The sequence below is a fragment of the Zophobas morio genome, unplaced genomic scaffold (assembly GCF_036711695.1).
Source record: "Zophobas morio isolate AGI-343-1 ecotype UQ-CSIRO unplaced genomic scaffold, CSIRO_AGI_Zmor_V1 ptg000004l, whole genome shotgun sequence".
Classification (NCBI taxonomy): Eukaryota; Metazoa; Arthropoda; class Insecta; order Coleoptera; family Tenebrionidae; genus Zophobas; species Zophobas morio.
In genome coordinates, this window is record NW_026972109.1 from 9250511 (window position 1) to 9275240 (window position 24730).

At 36.6% G+C, this 24730-nt stretch overlaps 1 protein-coding gene across 7 annotated transcripts in view; it reads right to left on the reverse strand.

The window, feature by feature from the left end:
- The window catches only part of LOC135140617 (polypyrimidine tract-binding protein 2), a 231331-nt gene that overhangs the window by 82699 nt on the left and 123902 nt on the right, over positions 1-24730 (reverse strand). For all 7 annotated transcript variants that reach the window (XM_064071250.1, XM_064071285.1, XM_064071264.1 and 4 more), the window contains one exon: positions 19560-19661. In XM_064071250.1, the coding sequence (XP_063927320.1) occupies positions 19560-19661 (102 nt within the window). The remainder of the gene's footprint in view (positions 1-19559; positions 19662-24730) is intronic.

The following is a 24730-nucleotide window of genomic DNA, read 5'->3' on the forward strand; positions in this document are numbered from 1 at the left end:
AAATTTAACTTATCTTCGTAAACTTCGCTACGACGTATCAAGCCCTGATCCTGGACTTCGACATTTTTTCAAACTACTTCAAAAACAATACAGAGAAAGATCGATGAGATTCTTTCAAATTACTTAAAAAAGATGACAAGGGATCGACGCGATTCTTTCAAACTACTGCAAAACACACAACACAAGTTGTCGCTGATATTCTTTTAAAGTAGGTACTTCAACACCAAAACACCAAAATGCGCTGAAATTTTTTTAAACCACTTCAAAAACCAATCACAAGAAGTCCTCGAGATTCTTGCAAACTAAGCACTTCAAAAACAAAACACCAGGGGTCTTCGAGATTCTTTCAAACTACTTCAAAAACCAAATACAAGAGGTCCCCAAGATTCTAATTGCTTCAAAAACAATACACAGAAAGATCTGTGAGATTCTTTCAAATTATTTCAAAAATAAAACACTATAGGTCCCTGAGATTGTTGCAACTTATTTCAAAAACAAGACAAGGGATTCCCGAGAATCTTTCATACTAAATACTTCAAAAACAAAACACAAGAAGTTCCCGAGATTCTTTCAACTACTTCAAACACAAAACACAAAGGGTCCCGAGATTCCAATCAATTGCTTCAAACACAATACACAGAAAGATCCTCGATATTCTTTCAAACCACTTCAAAAACATAACACGAGTTCTGCAAGATTCTTTCAAACTAGAGTAGAACTTCTACAAATCGAACCTCCATTAGTCGAATTTTTTTAACTCGTATTTGATTCTATTCCCTGTGCATTTCAATCAAATTTACACGTATTTTGATCTTTTAACTGGAAATTTTATAACTATGAAATTTCTTTAAATCGAAATACACTCGAACATTTTTTTGCGACTACTCAGGGGTGGCAGTTATTGTAGGAGTTTTCATATTCTTACATACAAATCTTATATAAAATTAAGTTAAACATTTAATAAGCTGTTTAACGACATCTGATTGGTGTAGAATCGGTCACATGGTACTTTAATACCGCATTAAAAATTTAATCGCAATCAAAGATTTAATTGTACTTGTAAAATTGTAAATCGTGTCGTAATTTTACGAAAAAAATTCTAAAATGCCTATTCGGCAAAGTTTAATAACCAAATACATACCTATAATACATATAAGTATACCAACAGAATTAAAATGACATACATCAGTTTCTAATAGTTTTTTTTTTATTTTCATTAATTCGAAGTTTCTTTAACTCGAAAGAATTCTAGGGTCTCTTCCAGATTTGACTTAGTTCGACTGTACTTCAAAAACAAGAACGAGGGTCCCCGAGATTCTTTCAAACTACTGCAACTACACAACACAGTGTCGCTGACATTCTTTTAAACTGGGTACTTCAAAAACAAAACACCACGGGTCGCCGAAATTCTTATAAACTACTTCAAAAACAAAACACAAGGAGTTCACTAGATTCTTTAAAAACAAGACAAGAATTCTCCGAGATTCTTTCACACTTCTTCAAAAACAAAGCGCAAGAGATCTTCGAGATTCTTTCAAATTATTTCAAAAACAAGACATACATGAGGTTTCCGAGATTCTTTCAAACTACTTATCGGGGATTTTCCAGAGGGGCCTGTAGCCGTGGTACCCAAACTGTGGATGTCCAAATCCAAATTTTATATATTTTTAAATGAAGTAAAATTCGGCCTTTCAGGCGCCCGGTCTAAATTTTTCCCTGGTTCAGTGGTCCTATCTGCCCCTGGTCATGAGATTTCGAGATGTTTTCAAAGTACTTCAAAAACAAGACAAGGGATCCCCGAGATTCTTTCAAACTACTTCAAAAACAAAGGAGAAGGGGACCCCGAAATTCTTCCAAACTACTTCAAAAACCAGACACAAGGGGTCTCCCGAGATTCTTTCAAATTATTATCAAAAACAAATTCTAATAAATTGTTTCAAAAACAATACACAGAAAGATCCTTGAGATTCTTTTAAATTACTGCAAAAACAAGACAATAGATCTCCAAGAATCTCTCAAATTACTTCAAAAATAAAACACAAGAGGTGCCCAAGATTTTTTCAAACTACTTCAAACACAAAACACAAGGGGTCCCGGGATTCTAATAAATTACTTCAAAATTAAAACACTAGGTTCCCGAGATTCTTTCAAACCACTTCAAAAAATAAAAAAAAAACACAAGGGGTCTCCGAGATTTCTAATAAAATGCTCCAAAAACAATACACAGAAAGATCCTTGAGATTCTTTCAAACTACTTCAAAAACAAAACACGGGAACTGCAAGATTCTTTCAAACTACAGTCGGACTTCTATAAATCGAACCTCCATTAGTCGGATTTTTCTTATTTCGTATTTGACTATGTTCCCCGTGCATTTCAAGCAAATTTACCGGTATTTTGATATCTTTAAGTCGAAATTTTACATCTCGAAAGTTTCTTTAAATCGAAGTAAATTTTACGCGTGAAATTGCGGGAACTTCCATAACTCGAACATTTTTTTTTTGCGACTACTCAGTAGTGGCAGTCATGGTAGGAGTTTTCATATTCTTACTGCAAATCTGATATAAAATTATGTTAATTACAACATCAATTCAACAATTTATTTCTTAGTAACTCGAATTTACACGACTAACTATTACAGCGATTATGTACAAAATAAATCCGGTGCAACTTCACTGGGTTTTCTCGACACTCGTTGAACTCGACTCGACTCAATAATTATCGTTCCCGAGGGTGGCCTCTATTTAAACCTATACGTTCCTCTCGATGGTTCGAGAACGCCGCTTCAAGGGTTTTCTGGGTTGCCCATCGCGACTTCCGCTTCCAGGCTTTTCGTCAGCGAACGCCGCGCCGCCCGGCCGATGAGTCATCATCGCCGTACATACCAGAATCAACACACACATACTAGAAAACCCACAGGCGTCGTATGGGTTTCTTTCGTAACAATATATACCAACAAAATTAAATTGACACTTTAATTTGTAAGCATCCATAATAATAAAAGTCAGTTTCTAATAAAGGTTTTCTTTATTTTCTTTAATTCGAAGGAATTCTAGGGTCTTTCCCAGATTTAATTTAGTTCGACTGTATTTAAAAAACAAGAACGAGGGTCTCCGAGATTCTAATAAATTGCCTCAAAAACAATGCACAGAAAGACCCATGAGATTTTTTCAAATTACTTCAAAAACATAACAAGGGACCTCAAGATTCTTTCAAACTACTTCAAAAACAATACAAGGGGTCCCTAACATTCTTTTAAACTAGGTATATATTTCAAAAGCACAACACCAGAGGCCGCCGAAATTCTCCTAAACTACTTCAAAAACCAGAAACAAGGGGTCCCCTAGATTCTTCAAATTCTTTAAAAACAAGATTTCCTGAGATTCTTTCAAACCATTTATCGGGAATTTTGCATTATTGAACTCCACGTTTAGTGCGTCACACTAAAAATCCGTTTTTTAATTAGCGTCTTTAATAACTAAATTATCACTGGGACTTTTAAAATGTGGCACGAATTTGAGTTCAGCCGAAAAGCCATAAAACAGCATTCAACAATATACAATAAACACCTGATTTAACCGTATTTACTATTCATTTTCAGCTATTAAATTATTTTATAATATCATTTCCAGTTTTACTACCGAACACTGAAACTGTAATAAAACACCCAGTTCATCATTAGCAATTCATTTTATAATTAATTAAAATTATTACACTCAACCGGTGGGATTTAAATTATAAAATCTTGAACTATCGCGCTGCCATTTAATCTCCTAATATTGATTTCGAGTCTCAAAAATAGGGTTTATAATTGCCCACGTGCGGAGTGTATTAATGGCCTGCGGGATGTGAATGCAGCTACCAACCCAAAATATTATTAGTAATAATATATTGCATGAGAACAACTTTCCGCTTCGCGTTGGCGTGTTAACAAAATAAATTGTAAAGTATTTTTTTTTTATTATTTCAATTTTAACAGAAATAATTTCAAAATCGTAACAAAGGTTAATTCTAACCTTGATTCACAAGCAAAAACAGAAACATTGAATAAAAGCTTGCTGATCAAAAATGGTGGATGCGCCGGGCTGGCTCTATTAACAACCACGTGTTGAAAATAGTGGGCTATTAGAGCGGGAATGTTTGCGGGCAATAAATTTCGAATGGTCCGGACCGGTTCTCCTCCTCCTTTTTTATATAAATTGATATTTTATGGTCTCCGGGGCTAAAGATCTGGTTACCGGGTGGATTTGCGAGGCCGGCTCTGATGTACGGTTCCGTCCATTGGCCAGATGGATTGTCCACAGTCTAACACACAAATTGATTTTGCCTCGTTAAGATTTATGACCTTTATTGAGATAAATTCTTACTTTCTTCTCGTACCGGCCAAATGTGTTTGTTGCTCCCTGCCTGCAGCTATTCTTTTATCGTGCGCCGCACTATACTCCGGGGTTATATTTATTTCAGAAACATGTTTTACGGCGCACTCTTTCCGCCTTAAGTATAAAATACGCAAGTGTTTTAATATTTAAACGGAGCCGGCTTTATGCCCCGTCACATTTATCACTTAAGGAATCGGACGTATGGCGATTTAAAGTCACAGGAGCTAAGGAGGTCTTTAGGAAAACAGCCGGGATGGGGCGAAACAGTACGGCGAAAATGCGGCTTCTGAAGATGGCCGAGTTGGGTAAAACGAGGATTTGTAAACAGTGCGGCGTTTCTATACGTGTAACAGGTGTAGCTACAATCCAAAGGGCCAGAAATAAACCTGATAATTCCCATTTATAACGATTTGCGAACTGTAACTAAAATCTTAAACCTAGTTAGCTGAAATCAAGCTTGACCTCTCACGGTTGACCTCGCGAAGGAACTGATGGTCACTTCGCGAACAGAGCGATTACACCTCAAAACAATAAATAGTAATTCTAATTCGATATCAAACTCAAGTATCGATTGATTTGAATCCACTCCGATTATCAATTATTGCAGCATAATGAAATTTTGCAAATGTAGCACCTGTGTGATGTTCGAGTGGCACGCAAAGTACCTAAACACTCCTCTCTTTGTGTGCACTTCACATCGCTTCAAGAGGCGCAATTGATTCGATTGTAAGCACCAAAGCTTTCCAGTCTAATTAACAGTCAAGCGCACTGAACGACTGAACAAGGAAACCGGACTTGTGAGCTTTTGCAGCATCAATTAGGGTAGTTTAAGCTGCGTTTTTTTGCCGGCGTCGTTCCGGTACATCTTTCGTCGTTGTTTTGCGCGAAAGTAATTGTTCCGAGTAATACAAACACCGAGTACAAACGTTTCCTAAAAATAACTCAACTTCTGGTTTATAACGTATTATTCGAGTAGAGCTTCGTTTTTGGTAATTTAAGCAAGCATTTTTCAGTGTTCGTTAATTTTTTTCAGTGAATACGTTGGCGCGAAAAATGTCACAAACAAGCCTTATCCCTCGCGTCATAAAAACATTTCTGTACATCACCTTAAAATCCATTACCCTCGACGAATAAAATGTAAAAATGCGCCTCGCAAAGACGGCAGCACGTAATAAAATGAAGAACATGAATAATTTACTCGGCCTGAAAAGGTGATGGTCCAACAAGATAAATACGGCACGTCATAAAAACAAAAAACAGTCATATTTCTAGAGGAGGAACCGGGGCCCCTGATGGTGGCATAGGGCCGATTCCCCGCGAGAGAGATGGAACGGTTTCGAGTTCGTTAGGATCAGCGGGGATTTCAAATTACGGACAATTTAGTGCACGGTGCCTTATGCGCCCGAAGAGGCCGATAGCTCAGCGGTTATGGCGGCCCACACGGACCGCTTCAAAACACCTCGGAATCGACCGGAACCCGCCCGGAAAAATCGGAATCGAATATGTACAAAGGATGGGCAAAGCACCTCGGTTTCATTTATGGAGCGACGGTTCGGCGAAAAGCTTGCAATTAAACGCAGAAATTTCGGTCGTTTGAAGCGGAATCGTGCAACCAATCTTGGGGAATTTATCTGATGTATTTTTATAAATGCGACTGCCGCACAACGAATGACTGGCGACGATCTATCATTGCTTAATTTGATTTTAATAAGTTTCGTCAACACGCGACGTCACTCAAAATGCATATTTTTTTTACCATTTGAATAAACACATCTACTGTAACTACCATATTACGAGTATATTGATGAATACATCTGTCTCGATAATTTATTTTACCTTTAAATTCTGATTTCGTGATTCTTGAGAAACACAATTTAAATATGACGGTTTTTCTCTGGAAACTGGAACACAATTGTGACCGCAATCGGACTAAGAGTAGATTTACCCAACTGCAACTCGAACAGAATTTCCCTGCAAATTCATGACAATTCCAACTACCGAAAGGTCAAATGTGAACATTTTTGGTGTGTATATTTTTATATGCATTTGTTTCGTTTTTGATTTAACAACAGTTGCATTGTTACTCTGCCAATAAACGAAGAATACTGGAAAAAAACATGATTATAAAATCAACGAACCGAATTATTCCCTCAGTAAAATTTTTACCTCAATACGTTGTTTAGAGAATGATATTCTTTCAGCTTTATTCAGGTGCATCAATGCAACTTTGATGCGAAAACTTACAAATATTTTAGTGCTCTAGAGTGAGTAGTGAGCTTTTGACGGATCATCAGCCGAGTTTAAAATATTCGAGAGTGTTGGAGACAGTTCATGAACGGGTTACACATTTTTTGTGCAAAATAATAAAATAATTCTGAAGAATTTGTCTATATTGGTGTATTGACAACCACTGCGTTTTTTGTTTGGTGTCGTGTTCGAAAACAAATTGCCACTATTGAATAAATTGTTTCACTTTGGTTGATACGTTATAAATATTACGACCGAAAATATACTTTTCGAATCACAAAAAAAATATATATTGCCTCATTCATTTTTTTTTTAATCATTCTGTATAAGCAATTCTAAATAAGGCATCACTCACAACAATCATACACATCGAAATATCAAAGAAAACAGTGAATTTTTAACGGCTGCACTGCCATCGAGATCTAGATTTTGCCTTGATACCAACGCATTTTTCCAAGAAACCATAAACTCAGAACAGAAAGCGGAGACAGCCGATGGCGACGGTCACAACTTAACGATTGTTTCTGCTTGTTTCACAACTTGCCGATTTTTTTTAATGCACAAAAATCACTTCTAGCATTTTGTAATTAAAGAAAAAATTAGATTTACTAACACAAAACAATTGATCTAAGGTTATTGATACCCCTTGAAGTCCAGTGCAATAAATTCATCTTCTTGGAAAAATTAAAAAATTAAAATAAGTCTTTTCATTTTTTTTATCTTATCTTTTGGCTTTCGTTTTTACTTAATAGATCTACTGTTCTTTGAACATGAATACTTGAGAATATGTTTCACCTGGTAATTTTTCGTAGATAAATAGGGATTTTGCAATTAAGCTCCCCCCCTTGGCTCACGACGAATAAAAAAATATAATAATTGAGAGAGGGCGGGTGGGCGGGGCTTATATTTTGCCTTTTTCAGAATATGCCTACGTACTCTTCTTTTCACAACAGGAACATATTTTGCAATTAGGCTCCGCCCCTCGGTCTGACAATGAATGAAAAATTCATCATGATTGGGATCGAGACGGGTGGGGTTTAGCTTTTGACTTCTTTTTTTACTTAATAGACCTAGTCTTCTTTGAACCAGGGGCGGCTGGTGCCAGAAGGCACAAAGGCACGTGCCCCGCCAAAATTACGTCTACAAACACAGTGGACATAGCAAAATAGTAATTTTCAATACTTAACAAATTATCCAGAAATTTGTGGCATAATTATCAAAACTTACATCCAAAGATGTTGTGTCTTGGATATATGATATGTTGCTGAACTGCTGATAAAAGCGGACACCAAATCATGCCTCATTTAGACGTTTTGTTACACCGTTGCTATGGAAACCGTGCGTCTAGTCGCTGAATTCAGCTGGAATCGAGTCCTGTTCGAACAGTGACCATTACCAGTAACTCAGTGGCGGAATTTCATTTTTATTCTGCGCGAGTGAGATTGTTTGATTTTAAATAAAAATAATGAATTCAGTTGAATATTTGTTAAAAAATCCTCAGTCTTACGATGGTAGCATTTTAGTGAAAAATTTAGGGACAGCCGCCCCCGATTTATTAATAAAAAAAGTGTTCATGACAAAACGAGAGACTTGCATAGATATTTTAATAGACATAACAAGCATTGTAAATTTTTGTGGATGTGCGGTTGTGAAAAAAATAATAAATTGTTTTGTTTTGTGTCTCCTCAGTAATGATCTAAAATCAAAGGTATATGGACAAGTACTTTTTTTATTTTTCTTGAATGTTATTTTTGTACTTATATCCGTCACAAAATTTCGTTTATTAATATATTATAGCAGCCTGTTTTATCTTCATATTTAACTCATCAATCAAATCCCCCTCATTTCAAAAGGTCACGAGCCGCTACTTGAATTTTTAACGGCTGCACTGCTATCAAGGCCTAGATTTTACCTTGACGCATTTTTCCAAGAAACCATTAACTTTGAACAGGAAGCGGAGACGGCCGATGACTCACGATTGTTTCTGCTTGTTTGATAATTTTTTAATGCAAAAATCACTTCTAGCATTTTGTAATTAAAGAAAAAACGAGATTTACTCAACACCCAAAAATTGATCTAAGATTATTTATACCCCTTGAAGTACAGTGCAACAAATTCATCTTCTTGGAAAAACTATAAAATTAAAATAATCTTTTGGCTTTTTTTACTTAATAGATCTACTGTTCTTTGAACAACACGATTACTTAAGAAAATGTTTCACTTGGTAATTTTTCGTGGATAAAAGGGGATTTTGCAAATTAAGCCCCGCCCCCTTGGCTCACGATGAATAAAAAAATCATAAGAATTGAGAAAGGGTGGGTGGGCGGGGCTTATATTTTGCCTTTTTGCGGAATATACCCACGTACTCGTCTTTTCACAACAAGTATAAATTTTGCATTTAAACTCCGCCCCTCGGTCTGACAACCAATGAAAAATTCATCATGATTGGAATCCAGACGGATGGGTGGGGTTTATCTTTTAACTTCCTTTTCATTTAATAGACCTAGGGCCGGTTTATAGAAAGCGAATTAAATATTTAATCGTCAATTAATTCAACAGAGGATTAAACTGATGGATTTATTCGTGGAAGATAAAATACTTTGATGCTATATACACACACGAGGCTTTATTTCGATTACAATAATTGACAGTAATAATGACAGTTAAAAATGTAAATGCAAGTATGACAGACGTTCGGTATGCAACCAGCATTGCACACTTTAGAAGTGTATCTCCAACATAAACTGCAGAATATGAGCCCGTGATTGGTTAAAACATGCACGTTACCCAATGGATCTCAATTCGAAGTTAATCACGAAATAACTTTAATTCGCTTTCTATAAACCAGGTTCTAGTGTTCTTTGAACAACACGATTATTTAAGAATATGCTTCACTTTGTAATTTTTCGTTGAGGATGGAGATTTTGCAATAAGCTCCACCCCCCATGGCTCATGACAACAAAGAAAAATCGTCACAATTGAGATAGGGTGGGTGGGCGGGACTTGTTTTGCTTTTTCTTCTTTATAAACATAATCTTCTCTTCACAACAAGAAACTGAAAATATGTTTAAAATGGTACATTAAGAAAAAATGGCGAAAGACACAATACAAGTATAGATTTATCAATTAGGCTCCGCCCCTCGATCTGACAACGAATGAAAAACTCGTTATGATTGAGATCGAGAAGGATGGGTGGGGTTTACCTTTTGATTTCCTTTTTATTTAATAGACCTAGTGTTCTTTGATCAACACGATTAGTTAAGAATATGTTTCACTTGGTAATTTCTCGGTGAAAAATGAGGATTTTGCAATTAAGCTCCACCCCCATGGCTCACGACAACAAAGCCCAATCGTCACAATTGAGATAGGGTGGGTGGGCGGGGCTTGTTTTGCTTTTTTTCGTATTAATAAACATAGTCTTCTCTTTACAACAAGAAACTGAACTACTCTCCACTTTACCATTTTAAAAAGTTTTAGTTTCTTGTCGTGAAAAGAAAACTATGTACAATTCAGAAAAAAAAAGAAAAATACAAAGCCCGCCCACCCGCCCTCATCTCAATTGTGATGAAGTTTTCATTGTTGTCAGATCGAGGGGCGAACCATAATTGCAAAATCCATATTTTCCAACAAAAATTTACCATTTTGAACAGGTTTGAAGTTTCTTGTTATGAAAAGAAGACTACGTATGGACTGTTAAAATACAGGTAAATCAGTCAGTTTATGGAAAAAATATGGATATATCGGAGATCGAACTCCGGACCCCCCAGATGCAAAGCTAATGAGTTTGCCACTGAGCCCATGTTTCCTATGGTTGATATTATCATATTATATATTATTACGAGAAATATTGAATAATAGAAATTGTAATAATAACAAAATCAAGGCAAATTCATTAACCACAAGTACAGGAGCGTGTCATTTTATAAAACTAATATGGCATGTACTAAGCAAAATTTTGACATGACGTTATCAACTTGTTGGTGGGGATGATTAGACAAATTTGATTAGTACTTTACAACAATTTGATAACGAATCGGGTAGGTTCGAAATTGTTTGTCTACGACGCACGCAGGGACGGACGGACGGAAACGGTATTCCTATTTTTTCATACTCTAGGGGTTATGAAACGTCGCGGAAATATAGTTACAATATTTATAATACTCCTTAGCTTACGGTCGGGAAGTAAAACACTCCTACTAAAATCTGCGAGTTAATATTTTTTTGCCATTTTACGTACGAAGCATTGCAAATTTTAATGTTAAGTCTCGTCAAAAAAAAAAAAATATATGAAACTGTGTGACGCATTTATTTTTTACAGCTCACGCTTCCGAGATACCAAGACAACAAAAATAATTTTTTTAAATAACCTTGCTCCGACAATTCTCTGTACAACCCTGCGGGCTACGTTTTATTAAACGCAAAGGAAAATTTAAAGAGTACAAGCTGCCCGAAGGTTCTCATAACAAGGAAACAATTTAAGTAAGACATTTTAAGATTTTCAACTATGTAGTTTTTTTCTGTTCTAAATTATTTATCAGACTCAGAAATTAAAGATACCTGAAGACAATGGCCAAGGTATATGCAGGTACAACGTATAGCTGGTAAACTTGATGATGGCAACTGGAATTTCTTTAGTGTGAAGAAACATCCCTGTCGCTAGTAAAAAATGAACCGAAAGTTTAAATTGGGATGTGGCGACGATTAATCAAAATTAATTAAGTTCGCTCCTCGGCACTATTAGCGACTCCTTAAACATCCAGATAGACACAACTCTGTGTAAATACCTTTCAATTACTTACTGCCGCAAACTTTGCACAAATAAATTAACCGAGAGCGAGGGGCGCACATACCGGCGGCCGGGAGGGGGCGAAGGCTGGAATTTATCAGTTCGTTTGGATGAAGTCGTGCTAGACGAGATGTTTTTGCGCGAGGACATTCGATGTTGACTAATTGTAGAACGAAAACACCACACCGGTAGAACGTCGCAGTGGACGTAAAGCGGACAAGTCTACTTCAGAATTTGAGGGGAGGAAACTGCAGTGTAAAAAAGTACTATTGTCTTTTGATTTTTTTTTTAATTTGATTTATAACCAGACAATACCGTTTCCGCAGTTTATAACCGTGAAATGACCCACGGAAAACAGCGTCAACGTCAATTAAATTAAATCACTCAGAACGTTAAACAATCGCTCTTCTTACACCTCCTCTCGCCACAAACAAAACAACAAAAAACTTAGTACATAAATTAACCTCCCCTACCATACATCAAACATTTAACCGGTTAAATTAATTAGACTGACTCGTATCCAAACCGCAAATCCTGTACGCAATTTGTTTCTGTCGGCATTTGGAAACCAGACGACAGAAACAAAGCACCAGAAATCTAAAAACGAACAGACTGGGTCGGACTCCGTCTCGAATCGACCGCCAAAATTTCCAACACCTTTTTCGTATAGGGGGCAATCCCACCGCCACCTCCTGTATAGGTAATTACGAGGAGACGACGGTCCGTTTGTCTGATGTGCGGTCGACTCTGTATTCTGTCGGTGACAGATCGCTGGGTAGCAAGGCCCCGTCGCGTTTAGCCCCCTAATTGATGGATAGCTCTCTGGAGACGGTTTACCATGCAACCTTCGGTGCACGTCGTGCGGAATTTGCTTCGCAAAAATAATGGAGATTTTGTTTATAAAAAAGACTAGGAGTAGGTATCTCAGGGCGTAACACTCCGTCCCGCGTTCTTTCTTATTTATTTTAATGATGTTTCCGCTTAAGTTAAGTAAATACGATAGTTTTTATCTTTTTGTAAATAGTTACCGATGTAGCGTGTCTACGATCTTGTAGATTATTCACAAGATAAGATAAAATAAGATAGTGTTTTTTTTTTGTAGCCACGATCTCGTCGGGAAAACCTAATACGCTTGCAACTTCGGCTGGTGCGGTTCTGTTTAACCTTTGCAGCGGAAACTTGGAACGAAGTTGGCTAAGGGCGCTTTTATAATCTTACCATTTCTAATTACGGCACAAAGTATTAATCATATCAAGTACTTATCAAATTTCATAATGAATCTATCGAGAAGTGGATTAGTTACTCGCAACATCGCGGTTACGGGATCTATTCCGATCGAGAAAGTTGAAAAGAAGTTGCCTTTTGAAAGCAACTCCTCAAAACGGCAAGACAAATAACGGCGGCCTAATTATTCATTAAAATTAGGAAGCAACTGAGGCGGGCACAAACAAGACTTAAGAAGAACAACACAACTGCGCTTAGATAATTGCTTGTGCCTTATCCGATTTGAAGAAGCGGGCACAAAAGGAACGAACGAGAGGGTGTTCCTTGTTGGAAAATCACGGAGAAAACACAAAGTACACCCGAAATAGAGTAAATTAAGGACTTCGTTGAATATTATTATATGAACAGATCAAATAGAAAAATTAATAACCGGTGCGGCGAGACCGGAACTCGCGATGAATAAATTCCATATTACGGAGAAAAAATTTTTAATTTCAACCGTTACAATTTTAATTAGTTCCGCGATGTTGCGAGGGCACTGTTCGGATCGACTTTCATCATTACTATGTTTTTAGAGTTATTTGTATGTCTGGAATACAATTCTTTTGGGAATCGAAAACTAGTTAGTTTGAAATTCGACACAATTGGCAGCGATGCAAAACTACACACAGAGAGCAGCTCTTTGATAAAAATGCACCTTTGTATTAAAAAACGACATGTAAACGGAGCTGCATTGTTGATGCACTGAAACACCATTACATTAATTTGTGTGCTGCGTTTTGTTGCGCTTGCAAAATATATGTTCCGAGAAAAATGATTATTGGGCTGCAACTGTATGTACCATGCAATTGTGTATACACTTTTTCACTTCAACGAATCAAGAAATGAAAAAGAGGAGAAACGTGAACCTACACTAGAAAACAATAAAAACACTAAAAATTGCAAGCAACACGAACAACAAGAAAGAGAAAATCCGAAATGTAATACAAGGACGTACCAAAAATTAAATCCTCGAGTTTTTATTTTGTTTCCATATCTGATTTCCTATATCATGTTTTATTTTCTTGTGAAGAAATAAGTATTTTGCAGTTTCAGGTTGGTTCAGGGCGAATAAAAAAAATCATCACAATTGAGATAGGGTGGGTGGGTGGACTTACATTTTGTCTTCCTGTTTTAATATGTGTGGACTTCTTTTCACAACATGAAACTTAAACTATGTTTAAAATGGAAAATTTGTATGAAGAAATATTTTTCCTTACAAAAATACCGTGTATAAAGAGAATTTGAAAAATTGAAAAGTCAGAACCCCGAAAAAACGAAAGAAGAAATCAAAATCTGAAAATCGAAAAATGAGAAAAACAAAATATCGACAAATCGAAAAATTTAAAGGCTGAAAAATGTTGAAAAACTGATTAATTGAAAAACAGAAAAATCGAAAATTTAGAAAACCCAAAAATTAAAAAATTGAAATATCAAAAAACTTTAATTGGAAAACAGAGAAATCGAAAAATAAAAAATCGAGAAATCAAAATTTTTAAAAATTGTGAAATTGAAGAACCGAAAAATTGAAAAATTCCAAAGCTGAAGTATCGACAAATTGCAAATCGAAAATCTGGGAGACTGAAAAATTACAAAATCAAAAAATAAAAAATTTCAAAAATTGTAAAATTGCAAAATTAAAAACTGAAAACTTGGAAACCTAAAACCGAAACACTTAAAGTCAAAAAATTGAAGAAACAAAAATTCACAAATGGAAAATATGAAAAACGAAATATTAAAAATCGAGAAACTGGAAAAAAATACATAAACTGAATTGTCGAAAAACAGGAATCCAAAACTTGAAAATCGAGAATTTGAAAAATTGAAAAATCAAAAACCTGAAAAATCGAAAAGAAATCAAAACCTGAAAATCGAAAAATGAAAAAAACAAACTGTTGAAAAATCCATAAATTCAAAGGTCGAAAAGTGTCGAAAAATCGAAAAATTGAGTAATCGAAAAATTGAAAAAAAGAAATCAAAACCTGAAAATAGAAAAATGAGAAAAACAAAATATCGAAAAATTGATTAATTGAGAAATAGAAAAATCGAAAATTTAGAAAAACCAAAAATTAAAAAATTGAAAAATCAAAAATCTTAAATTGGAAAACAGAGTAACCGAAAAATAAAAAATCGAGAAATCGAAATTTTTAAAAATTGTGAAATTGAAGAACCGAAAAATTGAAAAACTCCAAAGCTGAAGTATCGAAAAATTGCAAATCAAACATCTGGGAGACTGAAGAATTACAAAATCAAAAAATAAAAAATTTCAAAAATTGTAAAATAGCAAAATTAAAAACTGAAAACTAGGAAACCTAAAACCGAAACACTTGAAGTAAAAAAATTGAAGAAACAAAAATTGACAAGTGGAAAATACGAAAAACGAAATATTAAAAAGCGAGAAACTGGAAAATACATAAACTGAAATGTCGAAAAATATAGTAATCCAAAACTTGAAAATCGAGAATTTGAAAAATTGAAAAATCAAAAACCTGAAAAATCGAAACGAAATCAAAACCTGAAAATCGAAAAATGAGAAAAACAAAATATTGAAAAATCCATAAATTCAAATTATCGAAAAATCGCAAAATTGATTAATTGAGAAATCGCAAAATTGAAAAATTCCAAAGCTGAAATGTTGAAAAATTGAGTAATCGAAAAATTGAAAATCGAGAATTTGAAAAATTGAAAAATCAAAAACCTGAAAAGTCGAAAAGAAGTAATTAAAACTTGAAAATCGAAAAATGAGAAAAACAGAATGTTGAAAAATACAAAAATTTAAAGGCTGAAAAGTGTCGAACAATCGAAAAATTGATTAATTGAGAAATAGAAAAATCGAAGATTTAGAAAAACCAAAAATTAAAAAATTGAAATATCAAAAACCTGAAAAATCGAAACGAAATCAAAACCTGAAAATCGAAAAATGAGAAAAACAAAATATTAAAAAATCCATAAATTCAAATTGTCGAAAAATCGCAAAATTGATTAATTGAGAAATCGCAAAATTGAAAAATTCCAAAGCTGAAATGTCGAAAAATTGAGTAATCGAAAAATTGAAAATCGAGAATTTGAAAAATTGAAAAATTAAAAACCTGAAAAATCGAAAAGAAGTAATTAAAACCTGAAAATGGAAAAATGAGAAAAACAAAATGTTGAAAAATACAAAAATTTAAAGGCTGAAAAGAGTCGAAAAATCGAAAAATTGATTAATAGAAAAATCGAAGATTTAGAAAAGCCCAAAATTAAAAAATTGAAATATCAAAAAACTTAAATTGGAAAACAGAGAAATCGAAAAATAAAAAATCGAGAAATCGAAATTTTTAAAAATTGTGAAATTGAAGAACCGAAAAATTGAAAAATTCCAAAGCTGAAGTATCGAAAAATTGCAAATCAAAAATCTGGGAGACTGAAAAATTATAAAATCAAAAAATAAAAAATTTCAAAAATTGTAAAATTGCAAAATTAAAAACTGAAAACTAGGAAACCTAAAACCGAAACACTTAAAGTAAAAAAAATGAAAAAACAAAAATTAACAAATGGAAAATATGAAAAACGAAATATTAAAAATCGAGAAACTGGAAAATACATAAACTGAAATGTCGAAAAACATAGCAATCCAAAACTTGAAAATCGAGAATTTGAAAAATTATAAAATCAAAAAATTTAAATTGGAAAACGGAGAAATCGGAAAATAAAAAATCGTGAAATCGGAATTTTTAAAAATTGTGAAATTGAAGAACCGAAAAATTGAAAAATTCCAAAGCTGAAGTACCGTACGTTATGTACGGGGGTTTCGAGTCCCATAAAATAATAAAAAACATTTTTATGATGTAGATTACGAAATAAACGTAATTTTTCCTTTTCCACCTTTTATTTTTTTAGGACAATAACCATAATAACCAGTAGTCATTAATCGTTGTGCATTGTTATTAATAAAACAAGCTCTTACTTTTCACTATAAAATAAACAAAAAAAAATTAATAAGACATTTATAAATTATAATTAAAAAGAAAATCAATAAAAAAGTCCATTAAAGCATAACCAACTAAACGCTAAAGATGTTCAAAATTCCTGCCTTGCGTTCCAAATATTGATTATTTTTTAAAACTTACGTCATCAGTACTTGCTACGATAAGACTAATTTTGGCAAATCACATACCTTCTAAGAAAAGAGAGGGTGGGTGGGCGGGGCTAGTACCTGATAAGATAAGAGTGATTTTCGCAAATGAATATCCCCTAAGAAAATAGAGGGTGGGTGGGCGGGGTTAGTACCTGCTAAGAAAGGCTGATTTTGGTAAATGAGATCCCTCTAAGAAAATAAGAGGGCGGGTGGGCGGGGCAACACCTGCAAAGATAAAATTGATTTTCGCAAATACCACCCTCTAAGAAAATGAGTCTTATCTTGGCAAGCATTAGGTTCTCCTACCAACCCTTTATTTTATTCCAAGGAATGCCATTTGGCAATATCAGTTTTATCTTAGCAAGTACTAGCCCCACCCGCCCGCCCTGGGAAGAGGATATATCATTTGGCAAAATCAGTCTTATATTGGCCCCGCCCGCCCAACATTTCTCTGCGAAGGTATGCCATTTGGCAATATCAGTCTTATTTTGGCAAATATTAGCTCTGCCCACTCGGTCTTTATTTTCATAGAGGGCTAGTACCTGCTAAGAAAAGACTGACTTCGGCTAATGAGATCCCTTTGAGGAAAAAAACTGATTTTCACAAATGACATACCCTCTAGGAAAATAAAGGGTAGAGAGTATATCATTTGGCAAAATTAATCTTATCTTGGCAAGTATTGGCCCCGCCCACCCACCCTTTATTTTCTTCGAATATCAGTTTTATCTCAGGAAGTACTGGCTCCGCCCACCCGCTCTTTATTTTGTTAGAGATTTGGTCATTTGCCAAAATCAGTCTTATTTTGGCAAGTACTAGCCCCACCCACCACCCTTTATTTTCTTAGAGGGTATGCTATTTAGCAATGCCAGCCTTATCTTGGCAAGCACTAGCTCCGAGCTCCGTCCACCCGTCCTTCATTTTCTTAGAGGGCTAGTACCTGCTGACTGATTTTCGCTAATGAGATCCCTTGAAGAAAATAGAGGATGGGTGGGTGGGGTTACTACCTGTAAGATAAGACTGACATTGGCAAATGACCTACTCTCTAAGAAAATGGAGGGTAGAGGGTATATCATTTGGCAAAATGTGTCTTATCTTGGTAAGTATTGGCCCCACCCGCCCACCCTTTGTTTTCTTAGAGGGTATATTATTTGGCAATGTCAGCCTTATCTTGGCAAGCAATAGCTCTCCTCACCCGCCCTTTATTTTCTTAGAGGGCGGGTTAGTACCTGCTAAAATAAGACGGATTTTGGCAAATGACAAACCCTCTAAGAAAAGAGAGGGTGGGTGGGCGGGGCTAGCATTTGTTAAAATAAGACCGATTTTGGCAAATGATGTATCCTCTAAGAAATTTAATTAAATTATTATAAGAAAAGACACTACAGCCCAAAGCAAGCTCAAATTCTTTCCAAACAAGAACCTCAAGATTGGTTTAAATTTTTAAAGAAAACGGGGTCCCAAAATTAACTCAAAAACAGGTCAGGTCAGAATTTTCCAAAAGTAAAACACCAAAGTCCCCCAAAATTGTTTTAAATAATTTACAAAAAAATGTCAATGGGCTACCAAAATAATATATCATAGGTACCCAAGAGTTTCCCGAATTAAAAAAATAAAAACAGTGCGGCACTGAAGACTTTTTCAAATTCATAAAGAATAAAACACTAAAAGCTCAAAAGATTTTTTCAAGTACATCCAGCAACAAAACACCAGATTCCTTTAAATTTATCCGAAAATAAAACACCTGGGGACCTAAAATTAACTGTGATCATTCAACAGTTTATTGTTAAGAGCGGAAGTTAATCCGTCATTTCCCAGACACCGGTATTCATTTAGTATTACATGATCACAAGCAGAATACTTTTCAATTCAACGAGCAATTTTTCTAACAGTGTAGATAGAATGGATAAGGTACAAACTTTACAGGATGTTTTTAGACAAAAGTGAGCCACGAACTTTTTTCTTCACGTTGGAAATGAAAAAAGGGGAGCCTAAAGAGTGTTAAATTGGTAATGATGCAACTAATTTTCCAAAAAGAACAATCAAGGACTAAAAAGTCGGGAATTTATGGAGCCAGTTCTTACAAAAACTACATTTAAAAATATAGATGAAAGAATAAAATTAAGGAGCAATGTTGAATCTGAAAAATGTAGTATTGTTAAGTTCCTGGAAGTTGTAGGCTTTCTAGAAATAGTTAAAAAAAGGATAGTGTAGTTAACCACAGTGCTGCTTCGCTGAATATATTTATTACTAGTGCAAGCAGTTCCTTGAAAGTATCATTATAGAAAAGACAGAGGAATGGTTAAGAATAATAAATGTGTCTAAATTTTGTCTTGGTTTAAAATTGTCATATTTTATAAACAACTCAAAATTATTCTAATGAGTGTAGCTACATAAACAACACTATTTTTGTGCATTAATAAAATTTACGACTTAAAGTTGGGAGCGTACGCTCGAAATCTGTAGAAGTATCAATTACACTAACAGGGCCATACAATTTTATTAGTATGCAAAAATAGTGTCTTTACTATGCATTCTCATTTTGCACTCTTCACTCTTCTATTTAAAGATCTGGGTACGAAAATTCAACCTTAAAACTTCTGCAAGACATCGATCCTTTAGGCAACTTCAATGTTAGTACAACAGTAGATACACGTCAAGCCGAGAAGAGCAAAACGCGATTATTGTTACTGGTAATGTCTGCCGTCATTAAACCAGAACATGGTAGAATATCCAGACAATACCTCAGCAAACACAAGTAAACGTCTCTCTTACCTTGATCCCGATATGAATGGGATAATCCGGCTGGCTGTTGATGGTTGGAAGCGTCTGAATGACCGGAACTATAGGAAGCGGACAGGACATCATACTGTCAGCCTGAAACAATAAAACAAAAAAAAATTAATCCGCACTGCTGAATGCAAAATCGAGCGCGATCCAATGCGTAATCCGGCGGTAGCATCTGCAAAATCGCGTGAAAACGGATACACAAAACGCAAAAAAGCTCATCGTTAAACATACGCGGAAACAATCGAATGAGCTTCATTAAAGCACGTATCGTAGACCCCATCAGTGAAAAATCCGCATCGGATTTTTCATTTACGAGTATAATCAACGCGCGATTTTTTGCTCATAGTAATTTGTTTTGTTTGTTTACCTGGACGGTGTTTCGCGAGGCGCTGCACTCAAGTAGCGTAATGAAAAATAAATAGAAAAAATCCTTTCCGCGTGATGCACAGGATGTCAGGAGCAAGTGGAGCGCTTTAATATGTAAAAAGCACTTTACGAGGGGAATAATAAGGCCTTTTTCTCTTGTAGTCGCGTAATCGCGTTAAAATTTTATCACATTCTATTTGTCGTGACGTGACGTGCAACCGGTTGGTGCAGAAAAAGCGCCAAAAACAAACATTTGAAGACAGATGGAGGTCAACGATCCGCTGCATACTAATAGGTTCAATGGTTGCCAATATACAGGGTGTTAAACTGAATACACACCACTTGTGGGGTGAGAAAGCCCTCCTCACAAGTCTACGTCACTCGAAAAACGTGACAAACCTAATTGTGTGTGACATAAACGGGGTTTTCAGGCAAACAACTTTCAGATACATTCAAAAATAACTTTGAAGGGATGTATACGTGCGTACGTAACTGGTAGACAGTTTATGAGATGGTGATGATTAAGTGTCAGCGGAAATTTCAGCGACCCGCATGCCAGCAGCGAATTCCAGTCGGCACCACGAGACGAGCGAGGTGATATACAACATCAATTAGCATGTTTTGGACGTTTTCCAAAGAGATTTTGTTGATGTTCTTGGAGGTCGCGACGTCTAATTGACGTCGACGATTTACTAGGTTATTATTGTTGTCGTTGCTTTAATTGCGATAATTTCCAACGTTTCGCAAGATGGTCGTGACGGGGAGTGAAACTGCCGAGAATTACACGTCGCTGCTGCTTCTCGTACGTGATTTTGTGAATGGAGAGGAAGGAGAGGACGAAGACGCGAAACCAAATGCCCAAACACGCGGTCGAACGTTGCAGAAAGTGATCATGTAATGACGGTAATTATTATCTTACAAACAAAAATCGTCAAAAAGGATGTCCGTTGCGGAAAAATTTCAGTAACTTTACGAGACTCGAATTATGCGTAGCTAGAATGCAGTTCCTGCCAAGAATTGGACGTTTAACGATGTTGTTCTTCGTATTGATGGCATTTCTGACTGCTTTATTTGTGCTTTGATGAGCCTGTTATTGTTACCCTTTTAATTGCCCCCGTAATTGATCTCCGTCGATGGTGGTCTGGATTCCCACAGCTCTCCTCGCCGTTCTCATATGGAGGTTCTTGACACTGCGTTTTTTCCATGATTCAGAATCTCCCACGAGTTCCTCCTCTTAATTGATCCAATCTCAGGTATACGCCGAGCGGAAACGTCCCGCCCCTCCCCAAGGATATTAAAGAGAGGAAAAAACGGACGCATTATAAATATGTAAATGCTCGTCAAAGTTGGAATTGGATTAAACAAGTAAAACAATTGGGGGAAATTAATTTTTCTGCGAGGGGGTTTATCTCAAGAATCATCATCAGCAGCGCGCCTTCCGCCGTCCATTCCGGAACGAAATTATCAACTTTTATCAGGAAAGCACAACAATATTCGCCGGCTGATGATGTCAGCTCGAAATTGAAATATGAAAAGTTTCGCAATTTAAAAGTCGTTTTTCACGGACGCTACTGACATTTTTAATGTCGTTAGCGTCGGATCCCGTCATTTCGCAATAGACGTCTTACGGTCTTCGGAACATCTGTTGCGGAGAACCGATGCAGCAGGAAGTTGTAGCTGGCCGAGGAACACCTGTTGCAACATGAAAAATACAAAATCCTTCCACTTTTAGCTGGAATTTATGGTAATCCGGTTTTATTAACTCGATAATTAAATTTTACACTATTCGGCGCAAGCGGGGTGGAAAACGATTACTGGGCTTTGTTTGTTTGGAACTGTTCCTGGAACTCCGCCGCCGGGGCGCTGGCCTTGGTCACGGTCGGCGAAAATAAAAACGCACTTAAAAAACCGACAAATAGCTTCAAAACAAGATAAATGCTACAAGAAACTTCATTACACCTTATCAAAGCAGCTATTTTTACTGACACTGGATATTCTTGCAAGCTCACCTTGACGAGTGCAAGGTTTATGTCTTCTTGGAATGCAATACAATCTGTCAACTCATTCTATACAAATCCCGAAATATTTTTAAATGAATTGTTTCGTGACAATTACGTTATAATACTGTGCCACAAAAACACAACATCAAAATTTTATCTTACTCAAAAATTCCATCGTGACCATTTTTTGCACCTCACCTTATAAAAAATTAGGTGCTTTTTCTTGATAAACAACAAAGTTTCTCGATAAAATTCAGAAACAAGTTCATTTACAAAAAGCGGTTGTGGCAAAAAATCCGACGAAATAGCCCGTTTTATCGATTGCCACTTATAAGCTAACATCCATTTAACACGAAAAAGTTTTCGATCACAAGGACCAGGCGCGTCGCCCGCTGCCTTTCTTCCCTTTTCGTTGTCCCCTGCCATAAAGAAAGCTGCAAATTAGCCACTAATGACTCCACGAGCACGCATCCGGACCGAACGCCACGAACAGGACTCCTCGTCCTTTGTTAGTATAGAGAAAGACGGTTCCCATTTGTTAACGAGCCGGACGTTTCGGGAACGACAGGAGATCACGCCAGGGGGTGGCGCCTTCAGACGTCTCTTTGACGAGCATCACGAATGCGAAAAAGGGATGAGCCGAACAATGAGCCAAAATAGAAACGTGCCGAACGCACCGGGAGATGACAGCTTCAGTATTCCAGTCGATTTGATGACTCCAAAGAAACTGCAAAGAGTAAGTCTGCTCGCTACCAGCCCGTGGCGGCAAATTGGGATGATCCTGTCACTAAGCAAGGAGACGGGGACAGGCTGCTCGAACAGATCGGTGTATGCTAAACGGACTGAAAATTTTAAGGCGCTGGGGATGGTACAAGAAGTCGGAGCGGAATGCGAGTTTGTATATTGCAGCGAAAATGCGTTGGCACTGACAAAGAAGGTGAGTGAGTGCTTTCAGCTGCAGCGCGACGAGTTTCCTTTAAAATTGCCAAAAAACTGTTTCGAAATCGGAGCAGGACTGGAGCTAAGTTGAGAACGGAGTATTAATTACGCGGTGTACACTTGTCCTTGCCACGTGACAAACTCGCTGCCTAAATTGTGTCAATTTGGAGTCTGTTGCTCTTTTTGCAGACTTAATCCGCAAAGACACGAGCCAAAACCTAGAACATGCACGTGACAGCTTAAGCTTGCGTTCTTCTTTACATAATCCCGTTGAAGCTTCTTTCAAAGCAGTCATGTTACGACACAAAAAGTCCCTTGTCACCACATCACAAGCACTCGGTTTGTTAGCGTTCGAAAAAATTCCCACTTACGGGAAAACTCCCACCTTTTTAATTTTAGATGAGAACTTCAACTGTACGTTGCCCTCTTTATTGGACACGAACAATGGGAAAGATAAGACAAGAATCGAATACACAGGAAAACAGCCATCAAAAGTAATAGCGCTACATTATTCAGAGGCGGCGATCGGTCAAGTGCACACCTCCATGACAAAGTTTTTGAACCCTAATTACGTCCAGCTTTTTCCGAACCGTCATTCCAAAACAACCTTTCATGCTTCATTAGCTCGTAGGTTTGCAGGAAATCACAACAATGTTGATCCCTCTTCCACCGTTAAATCCTGTAAAGGAGATGGATTTGTTTGGTATTGTACTGTGTGAAGGTTAAGAAGGGTAAGGTCTTGAAGTAATTAGTTCCATGTCACGAAGTGCGAAATCTAATCAGGCCTGACGGTGAAAAACTACCGTTTAAAGCAAAACCTGTGTGACAAGTAATTTTTACCTTATTGTTGCGTCTAAACTAAATTCCAACTCTTCCACAAATAATATCACAACCGTGAACGAAACGATCTGTGGGCGCTGAAAACTCCCGACATCGTATTCTAAACACAAATAATAAAATGTGTCATGTTTAACCTCCACACACCATCCCACTGACTATTAGAGATGATACAGTAACCAAGTTAATCACATTTCACGTTCATTACGGTATATTAAGTAACACCAGCAGCTGCAACCATTCCACTTCATAATAAGTGAAACATTTCGAAATTTTATTTCTTGTGAAATAACAGCCCATTTTTCTCCGCCCCATAGATCAAAGCATTCCTCCTAATGAATAGAAACGTCAATCTACACCTAACCGCATCAAATCGATCTCGATCATATTAAAAATTGACATAAATCACACCAATTTAATCCGAAAAACTTGGCTTCAATCCCAAGGTTCCACGAAAGTGAGTCAGTTTGTTGTCATAATTTTAACTTACTGAAATTCATGTTCAAGCTACTAGACGTTTGGACAGAGAATCGACGCAAACCCATAATCTTCAATGGATCTGTGTCGAATTACGGAGGTCGCGGCTATTCCTTAAAAAAATTTAGAAAAAACCAAAGATATTTTTGTTAGCCCACACTTCTTGCTCTGAATTCATGCCTTCGGCTTGAAGTGCATCTGAGCTTGGCCAGAGCGTTGAATAAATACACGTCTGCTATTTTAAGGCGGTCTTGAAAAAAATCCGAAAAACCGAAATCCACCTCCGCAAGCGCCGTCCCTCGTTAATCGCCCCGGGTCCGTCCCCGCCCCCGCGCCCAATTAACGTCGCCACGCCATCGGCATCGCCATGAAAAGTTGGTCTGGCGATCCAACAGGTACCGAACAAATGGCCGTGTTTCCGTTTCAGCTCACGTCAGTTCCTTCCACTAATCTCTTTCTGATTGCCTAACTTTGACATATATATTAGACCCCCGCCTCGGCCCCCACGCCACCCCTTGCGATCCGATTTCGCTCTTC